Source organism: Aspergillus aculeatinus, assembly GCF_003184765.1.
Source record: "Aspergillus aculeatinus CBS 121060 unplaced genomic scaffold BO66scaffold_5, whole genome shotgun sequence".
NCBI lineage: Eukaryota > Fungi > Ascomycota > Eurotiomycetes > Eurotiales > Aspergillaceae > Aspergillus > Aspergillus aculeatinus.
Genome location: NW_020291474.1, coordinates 861,942 through 881,320, shown reverse-complemented (window position 1 = coordinate 881,320; position 19,379 = coordinate 861,942). Strand labels below are relative to the sequence as shown.

The following is a 19,379-nucleotide window of genomic DNA, read 5'->3' as shown; positions in this document are numbered from 1 at the left end:
CGAAGGGGGGGGGAGGAAGTATAGGAAGGGTTCTTTTGAGGCAGAGTGATGATCAGGGCAAGGGAGGTTGCATACTTCCTGCAGACGTGGAAATGCCAGCACCGGCAATGACGACAATTTTGCGATGACGGCGGAGAGTCTTGACGAGATAATCGATCTGCGACTGCTGCTGATCATAGGAGAGGGAGGCGCCAGACGATAGGTCAAGATGCTGAGTGCAGCGTTCCTTAGGGGCGGCCACCCGACGCTTCTTCCGAGCGGGCGGCAAGTCGTCTTGGCTGCGGGCGGCAGCACTACCACTGACACTACCACTACCACTGCTAGCTTCCTCCGTTTCTTGCTGCGATGGGGGCGGCGACGGATAGAACTCCGGTGGTGTCATCGGAGAGGGGGGAGCTGAGCTCAGGCTCGAACAATCCGAATCATCATCCATGCCTAGAGAGGCTAGCTGATTGTGTGGTGTTGAACACGAAGAGTTGAAGGAGGAGGAGGTGGTGGTGTTGGAGGAGGTGTTGGTCTGGGTTCGAGATCGTGAAGTAGGCGCCATTTGGTCAGACCGGGAGGAGGTTGAGGAGCAAAGAGAAACACAAAAAGTTGAATCACACGAAAAAAGGTGGCCGGTCGACAGCAACGGCTTTTGGGACGGAAGTTGTCGGGTACTCGTACTAGAGATCCGTGGAGAGTAGCATCGAGCACGGATGAGAGAATTGGAACATCAATTGCAGACGAGGAAGGACCGGTAAGGGGCGCGGGTTCCGAGCAGAGAATTTAATTCCCTCCAGTCTTCCTTTGTTCGGAGGGGAGAGGGAGGGGGGAGGGGGGGTTGGAAAGAAATTGACAAACGACCTGGAACCAGACACGGAGAAGTAAAGATATTTAACAATCAGAAGGGGGGGGGAAAGAAAAGAATAGCGACTCAAACAGAGAGGAAAAGGGAGAAAGGGAAGAAGGAAGAGGACGAGGACGAGACACCAGAAACAGAACAGAACACTCGAGCCCCGTGACTATTGGGGGTCAAGGGAGAATGATGAGGTCAAGTGGGATGATGGTGGCTGAATAGGTGAACAGATGAATGGAACAACAAGGAGAAAGAAATCTAGCCAGGAAGAGGAGAGGAGGAAAGGAACTAGAAAACTGGAAATGCTGAAGGAATTGGAACTGGAACACCCGTCCGGCTGCCGGTCAGATCCTCTCTTTTTTTCGCTTGCAGCGTGTTTATTTTGACCCACGGGCAAAGAGAGAGGAGAGGAGCCAAGTTGTCGAAGAGAGAGAGAGAGAGATAGGGCACAATGCCAATGCTGGCTGCTGCTGTTGCTGTCGGGAGTTTAGTGGGTAAAAGGCGGGGTGGAAGTCCAGAGAAGAGAAAACTAAGAGAAGACAGCAACGGTCGGTATGTTTCGAAGAATGTATGAATTAATTGGGTTGACGGTTATAGTTGGTTGGTATCTCTATAGATGCTATCTGGCTCGTTGTTGCATGGCGAGGCTGTGATAACTACGGTAGTTATGTATATTATATCATCGGACAGGGCAGGGCAGAGATGGAAAAAAGAGGGTAACGAAAATTCTGGTAAAGCCATACGCAGTACGGGAGTGTGTTTCCACAGTGTTGGCTGATCTCGTTACCGGACTCTTACGCTGCGAAGAGAATCGCGGTTCGACACTCCCGTGTCTACTTCCTCCTCCACTTCGTCTGATTGGCGGAACCAGCATAGTTTTTATAGTCCAGGTTGGTTAACTGCTGCTGTCCCCCCTCCCAAAGTCGCCCGGTCGCATTGTGTCTGGCAGTCCATCAACAAGTCATCGAACTTCAAGTAACATGTTTCTGGCACTGACGGTGGTCATCAACCCATGTTTTTGATTTTCGTGATGTCTATTGAAGTTGCTCAGAGCTCCAGCTGGTTATTAAAACTTCCAATTTCAGCTAGCCCGCGTCCGCTTAACACTTCCAGCTCGATAGCATGGATCCCATCCCAGCACACAGGATGATATCCCAACATGATCCCTTTGGATCTGGGACCCTAACAACAACACACCGAGACGCGTCTTGAGGTGCAGATCTCACTACCTGAGTATCAGCCACATCCAAAGAGCTGTCCACTTTATAAAGACCAATCTCTAATAGATTCCGTTCATCTGTTGTAAAGCACATGTAGAATGGTTACTGCGGAGCAGCGATCTCTAATAATCTGGTAGTTCGTACACCCTGTCCACAGCTGCATCCATCCATCCATCCATCCATCCATCCATCCATGCATCCATGGAGACGTTTTGACTTGGATCAGGGTTGATGATGTCGCGTGAATCGGAAGTGGGGGAGGGTTTTGATTGGCTCGCCCGTTGGCCCGGCTACGGCAGGCAGCACATGATCTCACATGACGCTGACTAAGGGGCTCCGGGGAGGGGATCCACCCACGCCCACCAACTAGTTAGTCAGTTAGTAACTTACAAATGAAACTAACATCATGAGCATCGTCTGGATTCATGCTTTTTGTTCGCCCTGTGTGTGAGTAAGGGTGGATTACGAGCTTCGCAGAGTGGGAGGTTATGAGGCACTTACTTCTCTGATCTCTGGAACAATTCCCAATTTTGCCCTGCCTGGCGTCTGCTAGTCGTGTTCTTCAACACCCTACCCCGTTGTGACTGTTTCCGGGGTCCATCGCTTTAAACTATGCTGCCGGGCCAGTGCGATATCGCTCTCCCTTTTAGGCATTTTGATAACTGTTAATCAAACCTTTCCCCGACCCCATCATGCCCCTGATGATGGAGGACGGTATCAATGTTGACGATCTCTTCGGGGAGCCTGCTGCCTCCTTGGAGCTGGCCCTGCCATCTACCACTTCCACTAAAGGCCTGGCTGAGCGCTTGGATGAAATGCGCTTGCTCGGTTGCTGCCAGTGAGTCGCACCCCCACAGCAGATCATCTTCAGACTTTGCCAGCTAACATCCAAACCAGGAAAATTGCATGGTCCAAATTAGGATGCATTGCCTACGTCGCCCAGGATCCGTCCAAAGTCCATGTCCGTTATCTTCAGTGCCAGCCGACTGATGGCAAATGGACGCTCAGTGATGAGACACCCCTGCTGCCTGTCACGGAAGCCCATGGTGGCACCGCCTTGGTGCATCTTAGTTGGAACGAGTCTGGCTCTGAGTTGGCTGTAGTTGATCTGTCGGGCCGACTCTCCATCTATTCAATTCCGATAGCGCTCAACAGTGTCAACGGGCTTCGACCAACGTCCTTGGAACCCGACGATAGTGCGCAGATAGTCGGGATGCTGTGGTTGAACACCCAACGCTCCGTGAGTACCCTAGGAAGCTTTGCTGGAGTATGCTCTTAACCTTCTTCAGGTGCACGCTTTTTATCAAGCCGCCAAAGTGCAAGGTCGCTGGGCTTATTCGCCATATCGTCGTCGGCCAATTGGTCCCTTCCACCCAGCCAACAAGGCTGCGCTAGTCTACATCACCAGGTCTGGAATGATCAAGCTCTTGTATCAAAACCCGGATGGGAAATGGGCCGAGATATCTGCCGAGCTGAAGAACACCAGTTACTCGGACCGGATGTTAACCCACGCGGCATTGGTAGCGACCCAAACTGGGATTCTCGTTGCCACGTACTCAGCTTGCCAAAAGATCTGTGTCTACCGAGTGCACATCAACTGGAATCCTCCTCAGTATGATCCTGCGCAGCAGCCTAAACAAACGCCTCCCCAATTTCCAGTTCCCAGCTTTCGTTTCGCACATTGTAAGGTCGAGACCTCCTGCAATGTTCCTGGTCCCGCGCGAAACAATGGGGATCCTTCCGATAATCTTCACCAACCTTTTCCTAACTCTCTCTACTGTCTCACCCGCTTGGACGTCATCCTTCCAACGTCTGATAATGCGGCAGGGTCCTCTGCAACCCCGTGGATCGTTGCAACATTTTCCATCCTCCCTCAGATCGCCCCTGACCATCCACACCAGCAGGGACCGTCGAGTATTATTGTACGATGGCAACTTGAATCTGCGCCCCTCACTCTCCACCCCAAATTCGATGAAGTCACGACAAAGAGAAATAGCATGCAGATGAAGGCAAGTCTCTCGCAAAAAGCGAAAATATGGGAATGAGAAGTGCTAACATACGTCCAGACCAAGGCTGTCCTCAATCGATTAGACGATATCTTTTGTGATAGATACGTCGTGTCAATAGATCACATCGAATATGCCAATGTGATAGCCGTGACCTACGATGACAGCTCGATCTCTTTTTACGATCCAAAAACCATGGCTGCATTCAACGGAGTTGATGATGCGAACACGGTGACTAGCCTGGCCCAAGCAGGTTTCCACTATTCTCCCGACACTCCAGGTCAGTATTCATTCTTTCCCTCGATACTGAGTATCACTAAGCACTAGATTTAGGTCTTCATATCAGCTTTTCACCTAGCGCCTGTGCTGCTGTTATGTTGGACAGCAGCGGGCACGTCCAGCTTCGGGTGATGGAGCACTCATATGGAGCAGACAATGGTCTCTACGACGAGAGTACGTCCTTCCACCAAGTCAGACCGACTCATGCTCTAATATCATGATTCAGATAAATTCTCAGCAGCTATCGCTTCATTGACATTGGCATTCTGTCGTGGATGTGGAAGTGAAGTTAACACGGACGATATCTTATTAATATTAATACGTCAACTCTCCTCTGGTCAGTCACCTTCTTGTACTTTTCATGGCCATGTTGGAGACTAATGACAATTACAGACGCTCAAACCTCCTTCATCAACGAAGTCTACCGCGCGCTGCCCATCAATTCCAACTTCACCGTGGAACAGGACAAGCTCATGAACCACCCGTATATCCCACGTTGTCTCAGCATTCAGGCTGCACTGGGCAACAAGGGTAGAAATCACCAGCGAGGCTTCGCATCTTCTGTCTCGTGGTTTATCCTCCAACTGCGCCACGCCTCCATTCTCTACCCGTTCTTCTTTCAGTATAATAAGGGGATTCAAGCAGAGCCCCATGACCCTGGTATGATCACTCCGTGCGCCCAATTGAGATCCTCACTAACCATATACTACTCATAGATGTTCTTCGTATGGTCCTCGGTAACACCAAATGGGCCCTTGACTTTTCACTTTATATCCTCCACGAACTTTTCAATCTTGCCGACGAATTCGAAGATGTATCTTCCGACCAAGAGGCTTTCAACCAGAAACGTAAGTTGGTGACTCCTGTCTTAGGAATGAAAGTTAACCTCAATGTCTTATAACAGTCAAAACCACCAACTCTCTCTCCCTCATAATCCTCCTCTCTAGCATGTCTCGGGCCTTTCTTCGCTTCATTTGCCGTGGCCTGCGCGGTATTCACGCCGGCTACGCCAATGCCCCGCTCACGGGCGACGCTCGCGTGTATTACGCGGAGATCTGCCAGGCTGTAGAAACTTCGCCTGCTGCCATCGACGTGTACGAGAAATTCCTCGCCGGCGTCGACTCCGCCGTCCGCCACGCTTACCACGGCGCCGGGTTTGGCGACGCAGAACGCCCCGGCCCCGAGAAGGAGTTACTGGTCAACGCGCGCATTCCGCCGGTCCTGGTGACTGCTGTCTCCACCATCCTGCGGCAGACGATCCCAAGCCTCCGGTCCGACGTGAACCGCATGGATATCTACATGCGTGACTACAGCTGGCTTGGGGTGGACTCGGACCGCCGCACGGAGCTGTACCGCCGCACCCGCGGACTGGACATCATCAAGAAGATTCCCATCCGGCTGAACCCCGCCACAAATGGGACTGCGCAACCGTCGCTGGGTGAGATCAAGTCGAAGGACGGCCATGCGGCGACGGGGGTAGCGCCCGGCCAGCCGTTACGAAGGAGGTGTGTGCGTTGCTGTGAGGTCTCGGAGGGGTCGTATCCGCCGCGCTCGGTGCTGGCGTTCCGGATGATCTTCAAACTGGGACATTTACGGGCGTGCATTTGTTGTGGGATGTGGATTTTGGAGGCTGGATCTGGCTCGTCGGAGGCGGGAAAGCCGATGGGGGCTTAATTCTTTTCTTCTCACTTCCGCGGAAATCTAGAGGTGCACATGACATGTGCAGTGGACTCCAGGTAAAGGCCCGGGAAGGAATTCAGGTATGATATATGATGTATGGACAGTTTAGGTCACGAGCGTGTGTACATAGACCAATTGTCTTGGCACTGTTAAATCTGAAGTCGGACTTTACTCGTGATAAGGGTGGTGAGAGAAACGGACATCCTGATAGCATGAGAAGGGGCCGCGGAGCAGCTACGTAGTCTACTATCTGAAGAAACTACCAATGCCCGCCACCATCCTACTCTACACATGGGAAATGACAACCCTCTACTACTACCGGTTGAAGCAAGATAAAAGTTTGGAAAAGGTGTGTGGTATCATGTCATGTAAAGCCTTTCATTGAAGGGAGAGAGAGAGAGAGACCGAAGAGAAACAAAAACTTTATAGTCAAATGGTTAATTTGCAATCTTTACTTTTTCCGCAAGACAACAAAAATTTAACCACTTTTCAATAAAAATTTTTTATTTCTTCTTCTTTCTCTTCTTCCCTAGATGGATTAACCGGACCCCCTTTCCCACACAAGGTTGCCACAGGTCAAAACCGCGCCCCTTTGTTCCATCATCAAGTCTTTTTGGTTTGCAGAACAATTGACGTGTTCCCCCGTCTTCAAAGAAAAACAAACTCCATCCCTTTGCCCCTTAAGGTTTCTTTACATTTAAGCCTGTACGCGGAGAAAGAGTTAGTGTGGGTGCTTTTTTTTTTGTGGTGTTGCCATTCGTCGTCCGAGGGAAGAACAGGTTGGCTTGGTGGGTGGTGGATGGTGCCATATCGTACCTTAACAGCGTACTTGCGCTGGGGGAAGTGGATCTCCTTCTTGCGCTGGCGCTCGGTCTTGAGGGTGGCCTCGTGCTTGGTGAGGCGGCGGCGGATGGCGCGGGTCTGCTTGGCGCGGAGGTCGAGGGGAGCGTACTTCTTGTTCTGGTAGAACAGGCGGAGCTGGGCGCGCTGGTTGGCGTTGATGACGGTGAGAACGCGAGCGATCGACTTGCGAACGTCGTGGCTGTTTTTTGCGGGGGGGAATCAATCAGCATTTCCAGTCCTGCAGTTCCTTTTTTGTTTTTTGAGGTGCTGTGTGAGTTTTGTCGGGATTGTGAATGCGATGCGAGATTGAGAATTATTGCGCCTGTCTGATGTCGAGTTTTTTCTTGTCCCTTCTTCAGGGTGGATTCGAATGCGGGGGTTGATTGTAGTTGACTTGATCGAATTCCTTCCATGTTGAATCGTGACTCCTTCTGATGTTCTTCTCCCCGCGGTGTTGTCGGAGTCGCTCTCGATTTGTCGTCGTGGTGTGTATACCGTATTTTCGAATCCCCTTCCCAATCCTCTTCCTTTCCCTCCGGGTTTCCCGACAGGTCGCAATTTCTCGCATCACAAACTCACACACACACACGCAAAATCTCAAGGGGGGGCAGAAAACAGGGCTATCAAACGCACATTCTCGTGGTCTTCGACGAGGCACCGTTGGCGATCTTCTGGACACGGAGCTGGCTGAGCTCGGTCTTCAACTCCTCCAACTGCTTGGTGAGGTCATCCTTGCTCTTTCCCCAGAGCTGACCAGCCTTGACCTTGGACGACTATTTGGTGGAAAATATTAGTTCCCTGTGCTCGTAGCTCGAACAGCAATTCAACATACCATGGTGGGCGGCTTCGTGTCGGTATCGTAACGGGTTGTCGACGTGAAGGGGATTGAAGATGGACCGGGTCAATTTGGTGATGGTCGTTGTGGGACTAGGGTTTGATTTTTTCTGGGTGTGCGGCGGCTTAAGCGGGCACGTGATGTGTGGCTGGTGCTGCCGGGGGGAGAAGATGTGGATGGTGGGCGGTGGGCGGTGGGCGGTGTAGGTCTGGGCGGTGTAGGCCTGGGCGCCTGGACTGTCTGACTTTGACAGGGCGGCGCCGGCGCCGGCGCCGGCGCTGGCGCTGCGGACGGAGGGCGGCGTCATCCTCTGACTTGGCGGCCAGTCCAGTCCAGTCTCCGAAAGCTATCCTCACCTAGACTAAGTCAACTACAGCCCGTGTGTATGTTGATGAGAAACTTGGTTTCCGCAGGCCGGACGGAGGTTCTCTGACTATTCATGACTTACTACTTTACTGGTTCTACTTACTTCTTGATTCACATACCCCATTAATCCGTCAACCTCGCTATATTCATGGCTACATCAACCGGTACCGGCTGGGCACAGCTGCGGCAACAAGCCCGATCACTGGAGACTCAGGTACAGTACCACCCCTCTCACATCCAAACTAACGTATTCTCGTCATCACAACACATAATCTAACACCCTCCAAAACAGACTGAAACCCTCTTCCACACCTACTCACAATACGCCGCCCTAACCAAACCACCCCCCACCCCATCCGAAGAAGAACTCCGCACCGAATCCCAACTGAAGGAGATCCTCGATCGAGTGCGCAAACCCACCTATCCCCTCCCCCTCTTCTCCCACTAACTCCTCGAAAAAAGCGAGAAACAACAATAACCCACCTCTCGCGCCTCCTCGACAGCGAAGCCACCCTGACCGCCTCCGCCCTGAAGCAGAACAACCTCGCCCGCCACCGCGAGATCCTCGCCGACCACCGCCGCGAGTTCGCCCGCATCACCGCCGCCATCGCCGAGGCCCGCGACCGCGCCAATCTGCTGAGCCATGTCCGCCACGACATCGACGCCTTCCGCTCCCAGAACCAGTCCGAGGCCGACTACATGCTCGAGGAGCGCGGCCGCATCGACGAGAGCCACAACATGATCGACGGCGTGCTGAGCCAGGCGTACGCCATCAATGAGAACTTCGGGCTGCAGCGCGAGACGCTGGCGAGCATTAATCGGCGCATCGTCGGCGCGGCGGGCGCCGTGCCCGGGATGAATGCGTTGATTGGGAAGATTGGGAATAAGCGGCGGAGGGATGCGGTGGTTCTGGGGGCGTTTGTCGGGGTGTGTTTTTTGGTGGTGTTTTTCTTAAGATGATTTTTCTTTGAGGGGAGGGGAGATCGGTTGGTTTGGGGTGGTGGGATATGAGGATATGGGGTATACTAGGCCGGAAATATGGGCAGGGTGGTGGTGGTGGTGGGCTGAGAGTGAGTTTGATTAATTTGACGGTATGAGAAGGCGTTCGGGATTGATTCTTGTCTTGCTATACAGAGTATACTAATAGGAGAGGGGAGATAGTTTGTATCTCCCTCTTCGGTGTTGGGAGAGGTGTCTCGATATTTTTGCGTGCTAGCATATACCTAGTATCTATCTTACAGTGCGGCATCCCCCAACCAATGCTACTTGATATGTACATACACATACAACCGCCATATGCTTGGCTATCATGGCTGCCCCAAATCAAGGCATCACAACCCTAGCCTTCTTCACCTGCTCGGCCTTCTGCTCGCTGGCCCACTCCGCCGCCGGTGTCTCACTCTCCACACTCACGCGGCGCTCCTGCGCCAGCTTCCGGACGCCGTTGTTCAACGCCTCCTTCTCCTCCGGCTCGGCGTTGCCACTGCCCGCCCACCGGATGCGGCAGTTCTCGTCCAGCAGGTAGACATACCCGACCTTGGAGTTCATCATGCCGATCGTCTCGCGCAGCCGCTCGTCCACGCCCTTGGTCACCAGGAAGTACTTGTCGTGCTGCGCGCTGGGCAGGTTCCGGCGCATCGACCACATGAACATCTTGACGATCGCCCCTTTGAGCGGGTTCTGCTCGAGGTTAATGTCGACCTTCTGCACGATGTTCTTGTCGTAGGACCCCTCCACTGCTGCCTGAAACGCCTCGTACAATCCCGGGTTCTTCTCCCGGTGCGTGAACGTCGACGTCTGGTTCTCGGCCCACAGGCTCGAGAAGATGTTGACCACGGTGATGCGGCCCCGGAAGAGCGGGGTCGTATCGCGCGGCTGCCGCTTCGAGGCCAGCGTGATGCCCCGCATGTTGGGGAAGTACAGGGCCTTGTCGCGCTTAAAGAGCCGCGTGTTCGCCACGAAGCTCTTGCCTTCGTGGTGGCGCATGTTGTTCCATTCGCGGAAGTACGGCTTGGCTACTTGGTGGGCTCTGTGATGATGGGGGTTTGTGGTTAGTTATGTCTCTTCTGCATGCATTTTGTGTCTTTTGGGAGTACAGAGGAGGTGGGGGGTTTAGGTGGAATGGTAAGGTTTTTTTTTTGCGGGGGAAGAGGATTGTGTATAGAGATGGACCAGGTGAGGTATATGCCCCGGGAAAAGGCAACGTACAGTTGTTTCCGCCTTTCCAAGTGTCTCTCGTAGTTGACAAAGTCATCTCGTCGTTGCCCGAATGATCGCTCGTCGACACCGGTGTTTTGTCCCTCACTTGGAGGCACGGGGGACCCGATGGGTCGGTCTAGAGGTGGAGGCACGAAGTCTTGGCCGGGTGTTGGGGTTGGAATCTTGGAGGCTGTTGGAGAGTAGACGGGTTTGGAAGGGACTTTGGTTGTAGCTGGCGTGGGCGAGGGTTTGCTGCTGCTGCTGCTGCCGCTGCTGCCGTTGCTGCTGCTGGCATAGTACCGCAGCGCAGGTCTGTCAAGGTGCGCAGTCGCCTTGCGCAATTGACAGCTGAGACAGCGACCATTTTGCAAGTCTGAAAGAGACGACAGCAGCCTATTAGGCTTCCACATTGTGATGTTTCTTGGGTGGGATGAATGAGAAAAAGACAGTGCGGCAATGCTTGTTGTAAGTCGTTGCTTGCTGGAGTACTGTACAAAACTGCCGGTCCGCACTACGGAGACTCGGTCGGAATGAATGGGGCCCACCCGAGTTTAATTGATTTCCAGAGGTCCCGTGACTTGGTGGCATTTTCGTGGTTCGGGTTACGCGTGACTGTCCTCGCCGGTCGTGTCATCCCTCGGTCATTCCTCTTTGGTCTCGGACTGAATTTATGTGAATGTGAGAGTGAGAGTGCTTTTTCTAAGAGCCTTGCTGTCGCCTGCTAGGCCGCAGTCACGCAGAAGACTATTACTCATGGCTCGACGGTCTCTGGCTCTGGGCGTCGGGACCTCAGCCACCATACCATGGCGTCCGCGGATGCGGCCAAAAAGGCCTTCTTTGAGGGCTTGGAGCGGCTGGATTCTTTGTCCGAGGACGAGGAAGATCGAATGACTCTGAGATCTCATTCGAATATCAAGAAAGTGTTAAGAGATAAGGGATCCGCTGTCATGAAGCTTAGGTCTACCGTCACGAAAACTGAAGTCCGAGTGATTGCACCTTCCACTCTTGAAGCTTGCCCTGAGCGTGAGAAACGCCCTCGTTGCGTTGTTACTGCTGCAAGGTCAGACGAGACTCTCACAGAAGTGACTGTGCAGAGCACCTCAAGGACAGCGGGAGAGATGCCTCGAAATAAGAAAGCTGTGCCTGTCTCTGGCAAGGGAAAACGACAATGCTCGTCCAGGACCGTTCTGGAAGAGCAGCAGATCTTCAAAGGTCTTGTCTTCTGTAGGTCTTCCTTCACTTTCGGGTCCTCATCTTGGATTCTCGAGCTTACCCCGTTTGTATCTCAGTCTTCTTTCCGAACAACAGTGCCTCAGCCCTTCGACGCCTGCGTATCCAGCGCGCGCAGGATTACGGTGCTTCTGCTGCAGAAAACTGGGGCGACCAAGTCACTCATGTCATAGTGGATAAGGGAATCACTTTTCACGACGTCATAAAGCATCTCCGTGTCGAATCATTTCCGGTAGGTGAAGCAGACAACAGGCCTGGTGAGACCCATTCTCTGTTGACACGGACACAGTCCACTGTCGCGCTCGTCGACGAAAGCTACCCTTCTGAGTGTGTCAAGTTTCGCACTGTGTTGAACACAGCTCAGGTTCGGTTCCGCGTCAGCGGTACACCTGTCCCTGCAGGAGAGAAAGGCTCTTCGCCTGTGATCGAACCCTCAGGTGGTAATTCCTTATCGATCAAACCGAGCCGACGAGAGCAGCAGCAGCAACACGAGACACAATCGCATACCGAGCTACACAGTCAGACTACTGAAGGACAAACTGCTGGGCGGCACGCTACCGAACAACAAACCTCTGAGCTGTATACTGCGGAGCAGGTGGTTGAGTGCTCGAATAGCCTACATACTGTTTCCGAACCTGTTCGAGAGCGGGATGCCTTGGATGATCTCATCGAAGAAGCAAAGGCTGTAAAAGATCTGGTAAGGACCAACAGAAGAAGCCCGCCTGGATTGTCAATCTAATCAAGAGTAGCCGTTAGACTCTGAGAATGAGCAAAGTACGGCTGAAACATCTGATCCCGAGGCGTCTGACTCGGGCGAATCACAGCCGAAGAAGAGGAAGATGAGCGCACGTAGGGGTGAGGCGCAATCTGACTGGCAACAGAATTTTGTATGCATGCAGAGGCATGATTCAAAGGCCAATGCTGAAAATGCAAACAATCGGACCATTGCCGTCCTACAGCAAATGCTGGACTACTATGATCGATCAGGTGACCAATGGCGCACGCTCGCCTATCGCAAGGCGATCAGTGCCCTTCGGAAACAACCGAAGAAAATTGCCACCAGATCCCAGGCTTTGTCACTGCCAGGGATTGGCACACGTCTGGCCGACAAGATTGAAGAGATTGTGTTCACGAATCGCCTGCGTCGGTTGGAAAACGCCAACAGCACTCCTGAAGATCGGATACTCCAGGAGTTCCTAGGCGTCTATGGGGCTGGCGTCTCCCAAGCCTCGAGATGGCTTGCTCAAGGCTACCGGTCGCTGGAAGACCTGAAAACCAAAGCGCCCCTTACGCAGAATCAACGGGTGGGCGTGGAGCATTATCATGACTTCGCCCAGCGTATTCCACGGAACGAGGTTGAAGTGCATGGAGAGATCGTGCGGGAGGCAGTGGGAAAGGCTGATCCAGAGATGCAGGTCATTATTGGGGGTTCCTACCGACGTGGTGCGTCCACTTCAGGCGACATTGACCTGATTATCACCAAGCCCTCCGCTACGATAGAGCAGATTCGGACCATCATGATTGAAACCGTCGTCCCGGGACTTTTCCAGGCAGGCTTCCTACAGACCAGCCTGGCTGCCACCTCCCGCGGCGATGGATCCAAGTGGCACGGGGCCTCGAAGCTTCCTAACGGTCGGCTCTGGCGACGGATCGACCTGCTTTTCGTGCCCGGATCTGAGATCGGAGCAGCTTTGATCTACTTCACTGGCAACGACATCTTCAACAGGAGCAAGAGACTCCTGGCCAGCAAGAAGGGCATGCGGCTGAACCAGCGAGGGCTTTACGCCGACGTGCTACGCGGACCTCAGCGAGTCAAACTGACCACAGGCCGGCTGGTCGAAGGACGCGATGAGCGGCGAATCTTCGAGATTTTGGGAGTCCCTTGGCGGCCTCCCGAGCATCGCATCTGCTGAAGTGCCCAAAATATATTTTTTTGGTTTGGTTTGGTTTGCCTCAAGAGACACGTAGGGACAAGACGGGAGCCAGGGTGACAGATAACATCGGAGCTGCCAGTGGGGATCCATTGATGATGCATTTGCTTTTTTGTCATCCCAGACCGACTTCTCTCCGTGCGTCAGAACTTTTCGCTGTATGTGCTTGACATACATACACGGCAACAGCAGCGAGGAGGCCCAAAATTCCCGCAGTGGATATGGAACTGGACGGCTGGGATGGAAGGAGCCGGGGAGGGTTCTCTTTTTGGAAAACCTTTTTTGTCTTTTCTGTTCTTTTGGCATTGATTTGTATTTACGTTGAACTTGAGGTAGCCACTAGTAATAATGATTCCACTATGTGTATACTCCTGTTTGTGTAGTAAAAGATAGTAATTTTACACTTTGTTGTCCATCCAAAGTTTGATTCGGAGCCGAGACCGAACAAAAGGCGGTCACCGAAATTCCCTAGAATTCATAGTTCAAGGTTGAGAGTGAGGAGAGCAGCCACCGAGTACGGAGAGAGAGAGAGAAGCGGAGAGAGGAAAGAAGGCAGTCAGTTAGGGAGTGTTTGGGTGTGGGAGGTGGACCAGCCAATTAGCCAGCAATGGTCGCACAGAAAGAAAAGGGTTTCTTAGCGAAGTGGTTGATGACGAACAGACCCAAGAGGAGCGACTTCAAGTTTCTGTTTCTCCTTTCATCACCAAATCCATCGGGGATCAAGATCCAGCTTGGATCTACGGAGTACTTCTGAATCTGATTCCTCGCAGTGTGCATTGCCCATTGCCCATTGCCATTCACCGAGTTCATCACCGCCTTTCATGCGGTGAAGCGCATCCCAACCGAAACCCGACCAACCCGTGACTTTGGAGGGCGGCCAGTGACAGACCGCCCGTGTAAAAGTCGGTGTTTTGCCGCGACTCGTAACATTATTCCCTTTCATCCCACTCCCTCCACTTCTCCCCTACACCATTCCTCTCCTTCATTCTCATCTGCTGCCCCTCTGCAATTGCTGTCACTGCATCGCCACTGCTTCGCGCCTCTGTAGCGACTACTTCCATCTCTTTTGACCTACGGAAACCTGATTTCGAGCGGTCAAGAGCCGGTGGTGGGTTCTGCCGGTCGGGATTGTGGCCAACTGCTATTTTGCCATCCGCTCGCCTTCTCCCACCCCTCGTCCGCTTTCCCCTGTGTGCGTCACTTTGGCTCTGTCCCCCATTTACTGCCGGTCTTTCACAAATCTATCTATTCAAGGAAATTCAAAAACAACGGTGATTAACCTCCCACCCCTCCCCCCCCTCCCCCTCAGAACAGGGTCTGTGACTCGAGAGATTGTACTCGACTCCTTCGACCCTCGGATTCACAATCCTGGTGTCTCTTCTGCCCACCCACGCCTTTCGCAATGGGCAGAAAACCGAATCAGTTGATCCTCGAGTTCTTCATTCGCGGCCAGAAGCTCGAGGACGCCAGCAATCGCTACCAACACACCTGCAAAGCGTGCGGCGAGAAATTTCCCAAGGGTCGCATTGACAGCTTGACCAACCATCTCGTCAAGAAGTGTCAAGCCATTCCCTTGCGCGATCGTCAACGCGTCTTGTTGCGACTACACGAACTTCCCGATCTTGCCGACGGTGACCAAAACAAAGACGGAACGGGACCGAACAAAGGCAAGTCCGGGGATCTGCCCTTTGCAGCAGCTCGTCAGAACTTTGACGGGCTCAACGTGTTGGCCGAGGCCTCGAGACAGGTGGGCGCCTCCGACTCAACCAAACGGGGCGGGCCCGCGTACACTCAGTCGTTGACGGTTGGAGGCAAGACGGTCGTCGTGGATCCTGCCCTCGAGGCCGAAGGCTTCCAGGGCAATCCGACTCAGCCAGAGACAGTGGAGGAGGATGCGAAGCCGCCTGGTAAGCATTTTGTGTTGTATTTTGGTTCTAGTCTTTGCGATTTTCATGTGTGCATCGAATTCAGTAACACTTCTGCTGGGCTCGCTCTCATTCACTAATACTGTCTTCGCCGCACAGGGACCCCTCAACAAGCTGCCTCCAACGCCTCGTCTCTACCTTCCCTCCCTGGTAGCTCCCCAGCCGAACCACAACCATCCGCATCTCCTGCAATGGCGGAAGCGTCTCTTGCAACTGACTCGGCTGCCAACGCGCGCCAGTCACAACTATCCATGATCGCCGCTTCAGCGAGTGAGATGGTCCCACACGGCCTATCGATGGACCAGGACTCCAACGTCGGACTTGGTGATGGACTTGCTAAGATGAGTCCCCCATGGAACCAGCAGCTATCCACTCAGGAACAGCTCCTTTTCGACAGCCTTCATGAACACGATCCCACCTTGACTGCTGCTACCCAGCGCGCCGCATCTTTTCCCCGTCCGATTGCGATGAACCCGAACTCGCAGGCCAAAGGTTTTGTGAACGAGTTTGGGAACTCAACCAAGCCTACAAAACCTAAAGTGCGCGGTCGGTTCTCTGCTGCACGACGCCGGGAGGTTCAGGAGGTCAGAAAGCGGGGTGCTTGCATTCGCTGTCGTATGCTGAAGAAGCCGGTATGTGTTGATCTTCCAACATCGATCAACGTGCGGCTAACAAATCTATGCCTAGTGCTCCGGAGACAGTCCTTGCACCACGTGTGCCAGCGTTGAGAGCGCTCGCCTGTGGAAGCACCCATGCATTCGTACTCGAATTGCGGAAGAATTCGAGCTTTACAACGCAAGTATGTATTTTTGTGGTCCCGTTCATGCCTGGATTGGAGCTAACTGTCGAAGACTTACACGCTACGCTGGCCTATCACGATGTGAGCAGCATCCGCAACCAGGTCAAGTTCGAACATTACGCTGGTCGTATTGAGGTTACTCACTTTGAGGAGAGCTTGGTCTATGTCACATTTAGCGGACTACAGGGTCACAAGCCTTCTGCCTCGACAATTGATCCCCAGCTACAGGGCCTGGGCGACGAGCCACAATTTCAGGGACCTCTTTCTGAGCTCTATTTGCTGGATAGCGATACCGATGATTTGCCGGGAAAGATTGAGATGTACATCAAGAAAACCGCACCATTCTTCTATGAGCGGGAGACTTCAGAGTTCATGCGGCCCACTTTGATGCTTGCTGCAGAGCTAAGTCAGCAGAAGAAGGTAAACAACGCCCATCACTGGATCTCTGAGCTGCGCCGCTAACAGGTGTAGGATCTGTTGTTGGAACGTGTGTTGGAGTTGTGGATCGCCACTCACATTCTGGTGGATTCGGAACTGCAGTGGAAGACGTACTGCAACCCAACTCTTCCGCCTACCTCGGTGCACTCTCTCGCACAACCCTCGGACGACGGTCGTACACCTATCGACGAGGTGACTAACACTGAGTCGTATGCTCTGCTGTGCAGCCAGTTGCGTGCCGCGACCGAGAAACGTGCGTCTCAGTTGAGCAAGTCGGTGATGAACGATTTGGAGCGACGACTGCTGCAGCGCCAGCAGAGTGGCTGGTTTGAAACCTTCCTGGTAGCGATCATCTTGTTGAACTGTGTTGAGAGGACTTGCTGGCTGTTCCGCTCATGGGAAGACGAAAACTTCGCTCAGCGTGTAAGTTGTGCACCATCTGAGATGCGCTCGGGCATTCTAATGTTTCAGCAGTGGCCTCTGGATAAGCGCCCTCCCTACTATGCCAGCCAGGGCGATCGATTCTCGGATATCCTACACATGCTGTTGAAGATGCGCAGCTTACCGCCCAAGGCCACTCCGCGCCCCGACACCGGAATTCTTAAGGCGGTGGACGGTAGCGACGAGAACGCCGCGCGCTGGTTCGACTCCATCAAGATTACCTGTAAGAACCTTCTTTCCTTTGTTCACAAACACATTCTCATGGCATCACTAGCTCTTTTCCTCGAACAACGTCAAGCCACCGTCTTCGACCCGGCCGACTCTCGTTCCCTCGACCTGCGCTACGGCGCCAAACTCCTCCCTCCCTCCAACGTCTACACCTAATCCTGTTCCCCTCGTCTAGTCTAGTCTATCTTACCTACCTACCTACCCCCTAGCTAGCTAGTTGAAACAATCGTGTGCCACCACCATCACAATTATCATGTGAAAGAGAAGTAGGAAGAATGACGCGCAGACCAAGCAGACCCAAGAAGGAAAACCTGCGGAACGACCCTGATGATGAAGAAATCTGAACCGAATCCTGGCTTTGTTTTTCTATGTTCTTGCTACTACTATTCTACTATACATTAAGCGGGGTTTCTTTCTTTCTTTCTCGATCATTGCTTTCTATCTCATTTCGGTGTTTCATCTGTGTGTGTGTGTGTTTCATCTGTGTGTGTGTGTCAGAGTCGGGTAGTCTGTTTGACTTGTTTTTCTCCGTCATTGTTATTTCCAGTAAAAAGGTTTTTTTTTATATCCGACGGAATAATCAAGGAGAATTGTTATTTTACTAACGGTGGCTGGGAGGGGGGAGGAGTCTTGAGTCTTGAGTCTTTTGTCGGGAGGTTCATGGGGAGGGTATGGTTGGGCTTTAGTGTGTCTCTTCAGTCTTTCCTTTCCTGTCTAATGAGACTTTTGCTTGGGCGAAGGTGTGGAAGGGGGCGGCTTGTTAATGGATCTGAATACCTAAATCAATCATGATTTCTTTATTTACTATGGCTCTCTCTCTCTCAAGCTTATGGGTTTTTATGTTGTCATAGGGAGGGAATGATTGTATATACCAGTGTAGGTGAGGTGTATGGGATTAGTGTCTCTTCATGATATTCCATACAACTTGACAATGGGTCAGGAATGTCGTCGACCGATTTATCCTTTCACTTCTCCGAATCTTCATTTGCGCATTGACCTTCGCCTGTTGGACACAGCAGGGACGGCTGGGTAATCGAGGGAAATTTTGGGGATCTTTTTTTTGGTTTTGAGGAAGGGTGGGGAAGGGTGACGGTGCTGCTGTTGTCCCGGACGAGGAGGAGGAGCTAGAGCTGTATCTGGATTTGCGCCGCTCCGTCTTTCCCATTTCCCATTCTCCATGCCCCCCTCTCCTGGGCGAGTCGTCGCCCGTTCATGAGGCAAAGGTGCTTGGTGTTATATCCAATCCGAAGACAGGGTGGGAGGCTATGTTTTGCCGGACTACCCTGGGAGTTTCTGAATCCCTCCCTCTTTCACCCCCCCCCCCCCCCTGCCCCAGAAACAAACCCCGAGAAATGCGCATGATCACAGCCCAGCCCTGTAAGCCCCATGTCATGTCCGAATCTTACCCGGCCTTCTGGCAGGGACAGTGTTTGCTTGGCTGGATCGAGTGGAGTGATTGGGAAGTTCCAGCGACTGAATGGTTTGAATGCTTGAGATCCAGAACTGAACAGGTACGTGGGGCGATTTCCTGCCCCTGGGTATTGTTGAAGTTGCGTTCCCGAGGTCCGTGTATGTGCTGCGCTTGGGGAGGGGGCTGGCTCTGGCGCTGTTCATCCTTTATCTTTTTTGTTGTTTGTTTTCTTTGGGTTGGAGGTCGTGTAGGCCGTTGTATTGCAGCTGGATCGAGGATGGTTTCTTTTTTCTTTTTCTTTGTGAGATCCGTGAGAAATTTGATTGGGCTAGGTTTGTGGTTCGGCTGATGGACACTGTATGGTTGGATTATTTTCTGGGGAGAGGAGAGTATTGTTGAGTTCGGTCTTGAGCTTCAAATGGGGCGAGGAGCTTGGTGTGATCCGGGGTTAGTTGTTGAAAAGTCTGTTGTCTTGATGGTTTCCGGGATTGGAGGTATGGTTGCTTTGAGAGAGGTAGGAGGACAGGGGAAGGTGTTTGATGTTGATCTTGTTCCTCATGGAGGTTGCGGTTCGTGGGGTATGCTTTTGGGATGAATAGGCGACACTTTGGTGGTTGTATCAGACGACTTGGCGATCAAGCGTTAGATGGGTGTACGCACCCAATCGAGTATGTGATGCCCATCCCAACCCGACCCTTTGCATTTTCCCC

General features: G+C 52.7%; 7 protein-coding genes across 7 annotated transcripts; 4 read left to right on the top strand and 3 right to left on the bottom strand.

The window, feature by feature from the left end:
• On the bottom strand, positions 1 to 807 carry BO66DRAFT_180428 (putative SIR2 family histone deacetylase (Hst4)). Its single transcript, XM_025642369.1, has one exon. The coding sequence runs from the start codon at positions 545 to 547 to the stop codon at positions 53 to 55; it is 495 nt and encodes a 164-aa protein (XP_025507907.1). The 5' UTR covers positions 548 to 807; the 3' UTR covers positions 1 to 52.
• A 1,667-nt stretch (positions 808 to 2,474) lies between these two features.
• BO66DRAFT_388687 (mediator of RNA polymerase II transcription subunit 16) lies at positions 2,475 to 6,153 on the top strand. Its single transcript, XM_025646620.1, has 9 exons — positions 2,475 to 2,896; positions 2,956 to 3,298; positions 3,348 to 4,067; positions 4,125 to 4,344; positions 4,398 to 4,517; positions 4,570 to 4,680; positions 4,737 to 5,003; positions 5,060 to 5,191; positions 5,248 to 6,153. The coding sequence occupies exons 1-9, from the start codon at positions 2,751 to 2,753 to the stop codon at positions 6,015 to 6,017; spliced, it is 2,829 nt and encodes a 942-aa protein (XP_025507906.1). The 5' UTR covers positions 2,475 to 2,750; the 3' UTR covers positions 6,018 to 6,153.
• A 567-nt stretch (positions 6,154 to 6,720) lies between these two features.
• On the bottom strand, positions 6,721 to 7,701 carry BO66DRAFT_398454 (60S ribosomal protein uL29; the record flags this gene model as incomplete). Its single annotated transcript, XM_025648643.1, has 4 exons — positions 6,721 to 6,726; positions 6,840 to 7,065; positions 7,500 to 7,639; positions 7,699 to 7,701. The coding sequence occupies 4 exons, from the start codon at positions 7,699 to 7,701 to the stop codon at positions 6,721 to 6,723; spliced, it is 375 nt and encodes a 124-aa protein (XP_025507905.1).
• Positions 7,702 to 8,046: 345 nt separating this feature from the next.
• BO66DRAFT_366495 (putative vesicle transport v-SNARE protein Gos1) lies at positions 8,047 to 9,387 on the top strand. Its single transcript, XM_025645258.1, has 3 exons — positions 8,047 to 8,281; positions 8,360 to 8,473; positions 8,530 to 9,387. Exons 1-3 carry the CDS (start codon positions 8,216 to 8,218, stop codon positions 9,025 to 9,027), a joined length of 678 nt encoding a protein of 225 aa, XP_025507904.1. The 5' UTR covers positions 8,047 to 8,215; the 3' UTR covers positions 9,028 to 9,387.
• BO66DRAFT_341995 (uncharacterized protein) lies at positions 9,252 to 10,769 on the bottom strand. The gene is made up of 2 exons (XM_025644448.1): positions 10,276 to 10,769; positions 9,252 to 10,096 (listed from the first exon to the last, which is right to left on the bottom strand). The coding sequence occupies exons 1-2, from the start codon at positions 10,674 to 10,676 to the stop codon at positions 9,391 to 9,393; spliced, it is 1,107 nt and encodes a 368-aa protein (XP_025507903.1). The 5' UTR covers positions 10,677 to 10,769; the 3' UTR covers positions 9,252 to 9,390.
• Positions 10,770 to 10,937: 168 nt separating this feature from the next.
• Positions 10,938 to 13,781, top strand: BO66DRAFT_388683 (DNA-directed DNA polymerase IV). Its single transcript, XM_025646619.1, has 4 exons — positions 10,938 to 11,490; positions 11,556 to 11,728; positions 11,786 to 12,193; positions 12,246 to 13,781. Exons 1-4 carry the CDS (start codon positions 11,070 to 11,072, stop codon positions 13,407 to 13,409), a joined length of 2,166 nt encoding a protein of 721 aa, XP_025507902.1. The 5' UTR covers positions 10,938 to 11,069; the 3' UTR covers positions 13,410 to 13,781.
• An 819-nt stretch (positions 13,782 to 14,600) lies between these two features.
• BO66DRAFT_180298 (uncharacterized protein) lies at positions 14,601 to 17,520 on the top strand. The gene is made up of 7 exons (XM_025642368.1): positions 14,601 to 15,334; positions 15,452 to 15,984; positions 16,040 to 16,151; positions 16,204 to 16,571; positions 16,623 to 17,012; positions 17,064 to 17,253; positions 17,305 to 17,520. Exons 1-7 carry the CDS (start codon positions 14,830 to 14,832, stop codon positions 17,412 to 17,414), a joined length of 2,208 nt encoding a protein of 735 aa, XP_025507901.1. The 5' UTR covers positions 14,601 to 14,829; the 3' UTR covers positions 17,415 to 17,520.
• Positions 17,521 to 19,379: the final 1,859 nt, after the last annotated feature.

What these genes read in the sequence shown, in the direction of transcription:
- BO66DRAFT_180428 (XM_025642369.1), bottom strand. Translation starts at nt 547, where the DNA reads ATGGCGCCTACTTCACGATCTCGAACCCAGACCAACACCTCCTCCAAC.
- BO66DRAFT_388687 (XM_025646620.1), top strand. Translation starts at nt 2,751, where the DNA reads ATGCCCCTGATGATGGAGGACGGTATCAATGTTGACGATCTCTTCGGG. An exon ending in GGTTGAACACCCAACGCTCC is followed by an intron (nt 3,299 to 3,347) that starts GTGAGTACCCTA and finishes AACCTTCTTCAG; the next exon opens with GTGCACGCTTTTTATCAAGC. An exon ending in GAAATAGCATGCAGATGAAG is followed by an intron (nt 4,068 to 4,124) that starts GCAAGTCTCTCG and finishes ACATACGTCCAG; the next exon opens with ACCAAGGCTGTCCTCAATCG.
- BO66DRAFT_366495 (XM_025645258.1), top strand. Translation starts at nt 8,216, where the DNA reads ATGGCTACATCAACCGGTACCGGCTGGGCACAGCTGCGGCAACAAGCC. An exon ending in CCCGATCACTGGAGACTCAG is followed by an intron (nt 8,282 to 8,359) that starts GTACAGTACCAC and finishes CCTCCAAAACAG; the next exon opens with ACTGAAACCCTCTTCCACAC. An exon ending in TGAAGGAGATCCTCGATCGA is followed by an intron (nt 8,474 to 8,529) that starts GTGCGCAAACCC and finishes CCTCGAAAAAAG; the next exon opens with CGAGAAACAACAATAACCCA.
- BO66DRAFT_341995 (XM_025644448.1), bottom strand. Translation starts at nt 10,676, where the DNA reads ATGTGGAAGCCTAATAGGCTGCTGTCGTCTCTTTCAGACTTGCAAAAT. An exon ending in TTGGAAAGGCGGAAACAACT is followed by an intron (nt 10,097 to 10,275) that starts GTACGTTGCCTT and finishes CCATCATCACAG; the next exon opens with AGCCCACCAAGTAGCCAAGC.
- BO66DRAFT_388683 (XM_025646619.1), top strand. Translation starts at nt 11,070, where the DNA reads ATGGCGTCCGCGGATGCGGCCAAAAAGGCCTTCTTTGAGGGCTTGGAG. An exon ending in CTTCAAAGGTCTTGTCTTCT is followed by an intron (nt 11,491 to 11,555) that starts GTAGGTCTTCCT and finishes TTTGTATCTCAG; the next exon opens with TCTTCTTTCCGAACAACAGT. An exon ending in CAAAGGCTGTAAAAGATCTG is followed by an intron (nt 12,194 to 12,245) that starts GTAAGGACCAAC and finishes AATCAAGAGTAG; the next exon opens with CCGTTAGACTCTGAGAATGA.
- BO66DRAFT_180298 (XM_025642368.1), top strand. Translation starts at nt 14,830, where the DNA reads ATGGGCAGAAAACCGAATCAGTTGATCCTCGAGTTCTTCATTCGCGGC. An exon ending in GGAGGATGCGAAGCCGCCTG is followed by an intron (nt 15,335 to 15,451) that starts GTAAGCATTTTG and finishes TTCGCCGCACAG; the next exon opens with GGACCCCTCAACAAGCTGCC. An exon ending in ACGAAAACTTCGCTCAGCGT is followed by an intron (nt 17,013 to 17,063) that starts GTAAGTTGTGCA and finishes ATGTTTCAGCAG; the next exon opens with TGGCCTCTGGATAAGCGCCC.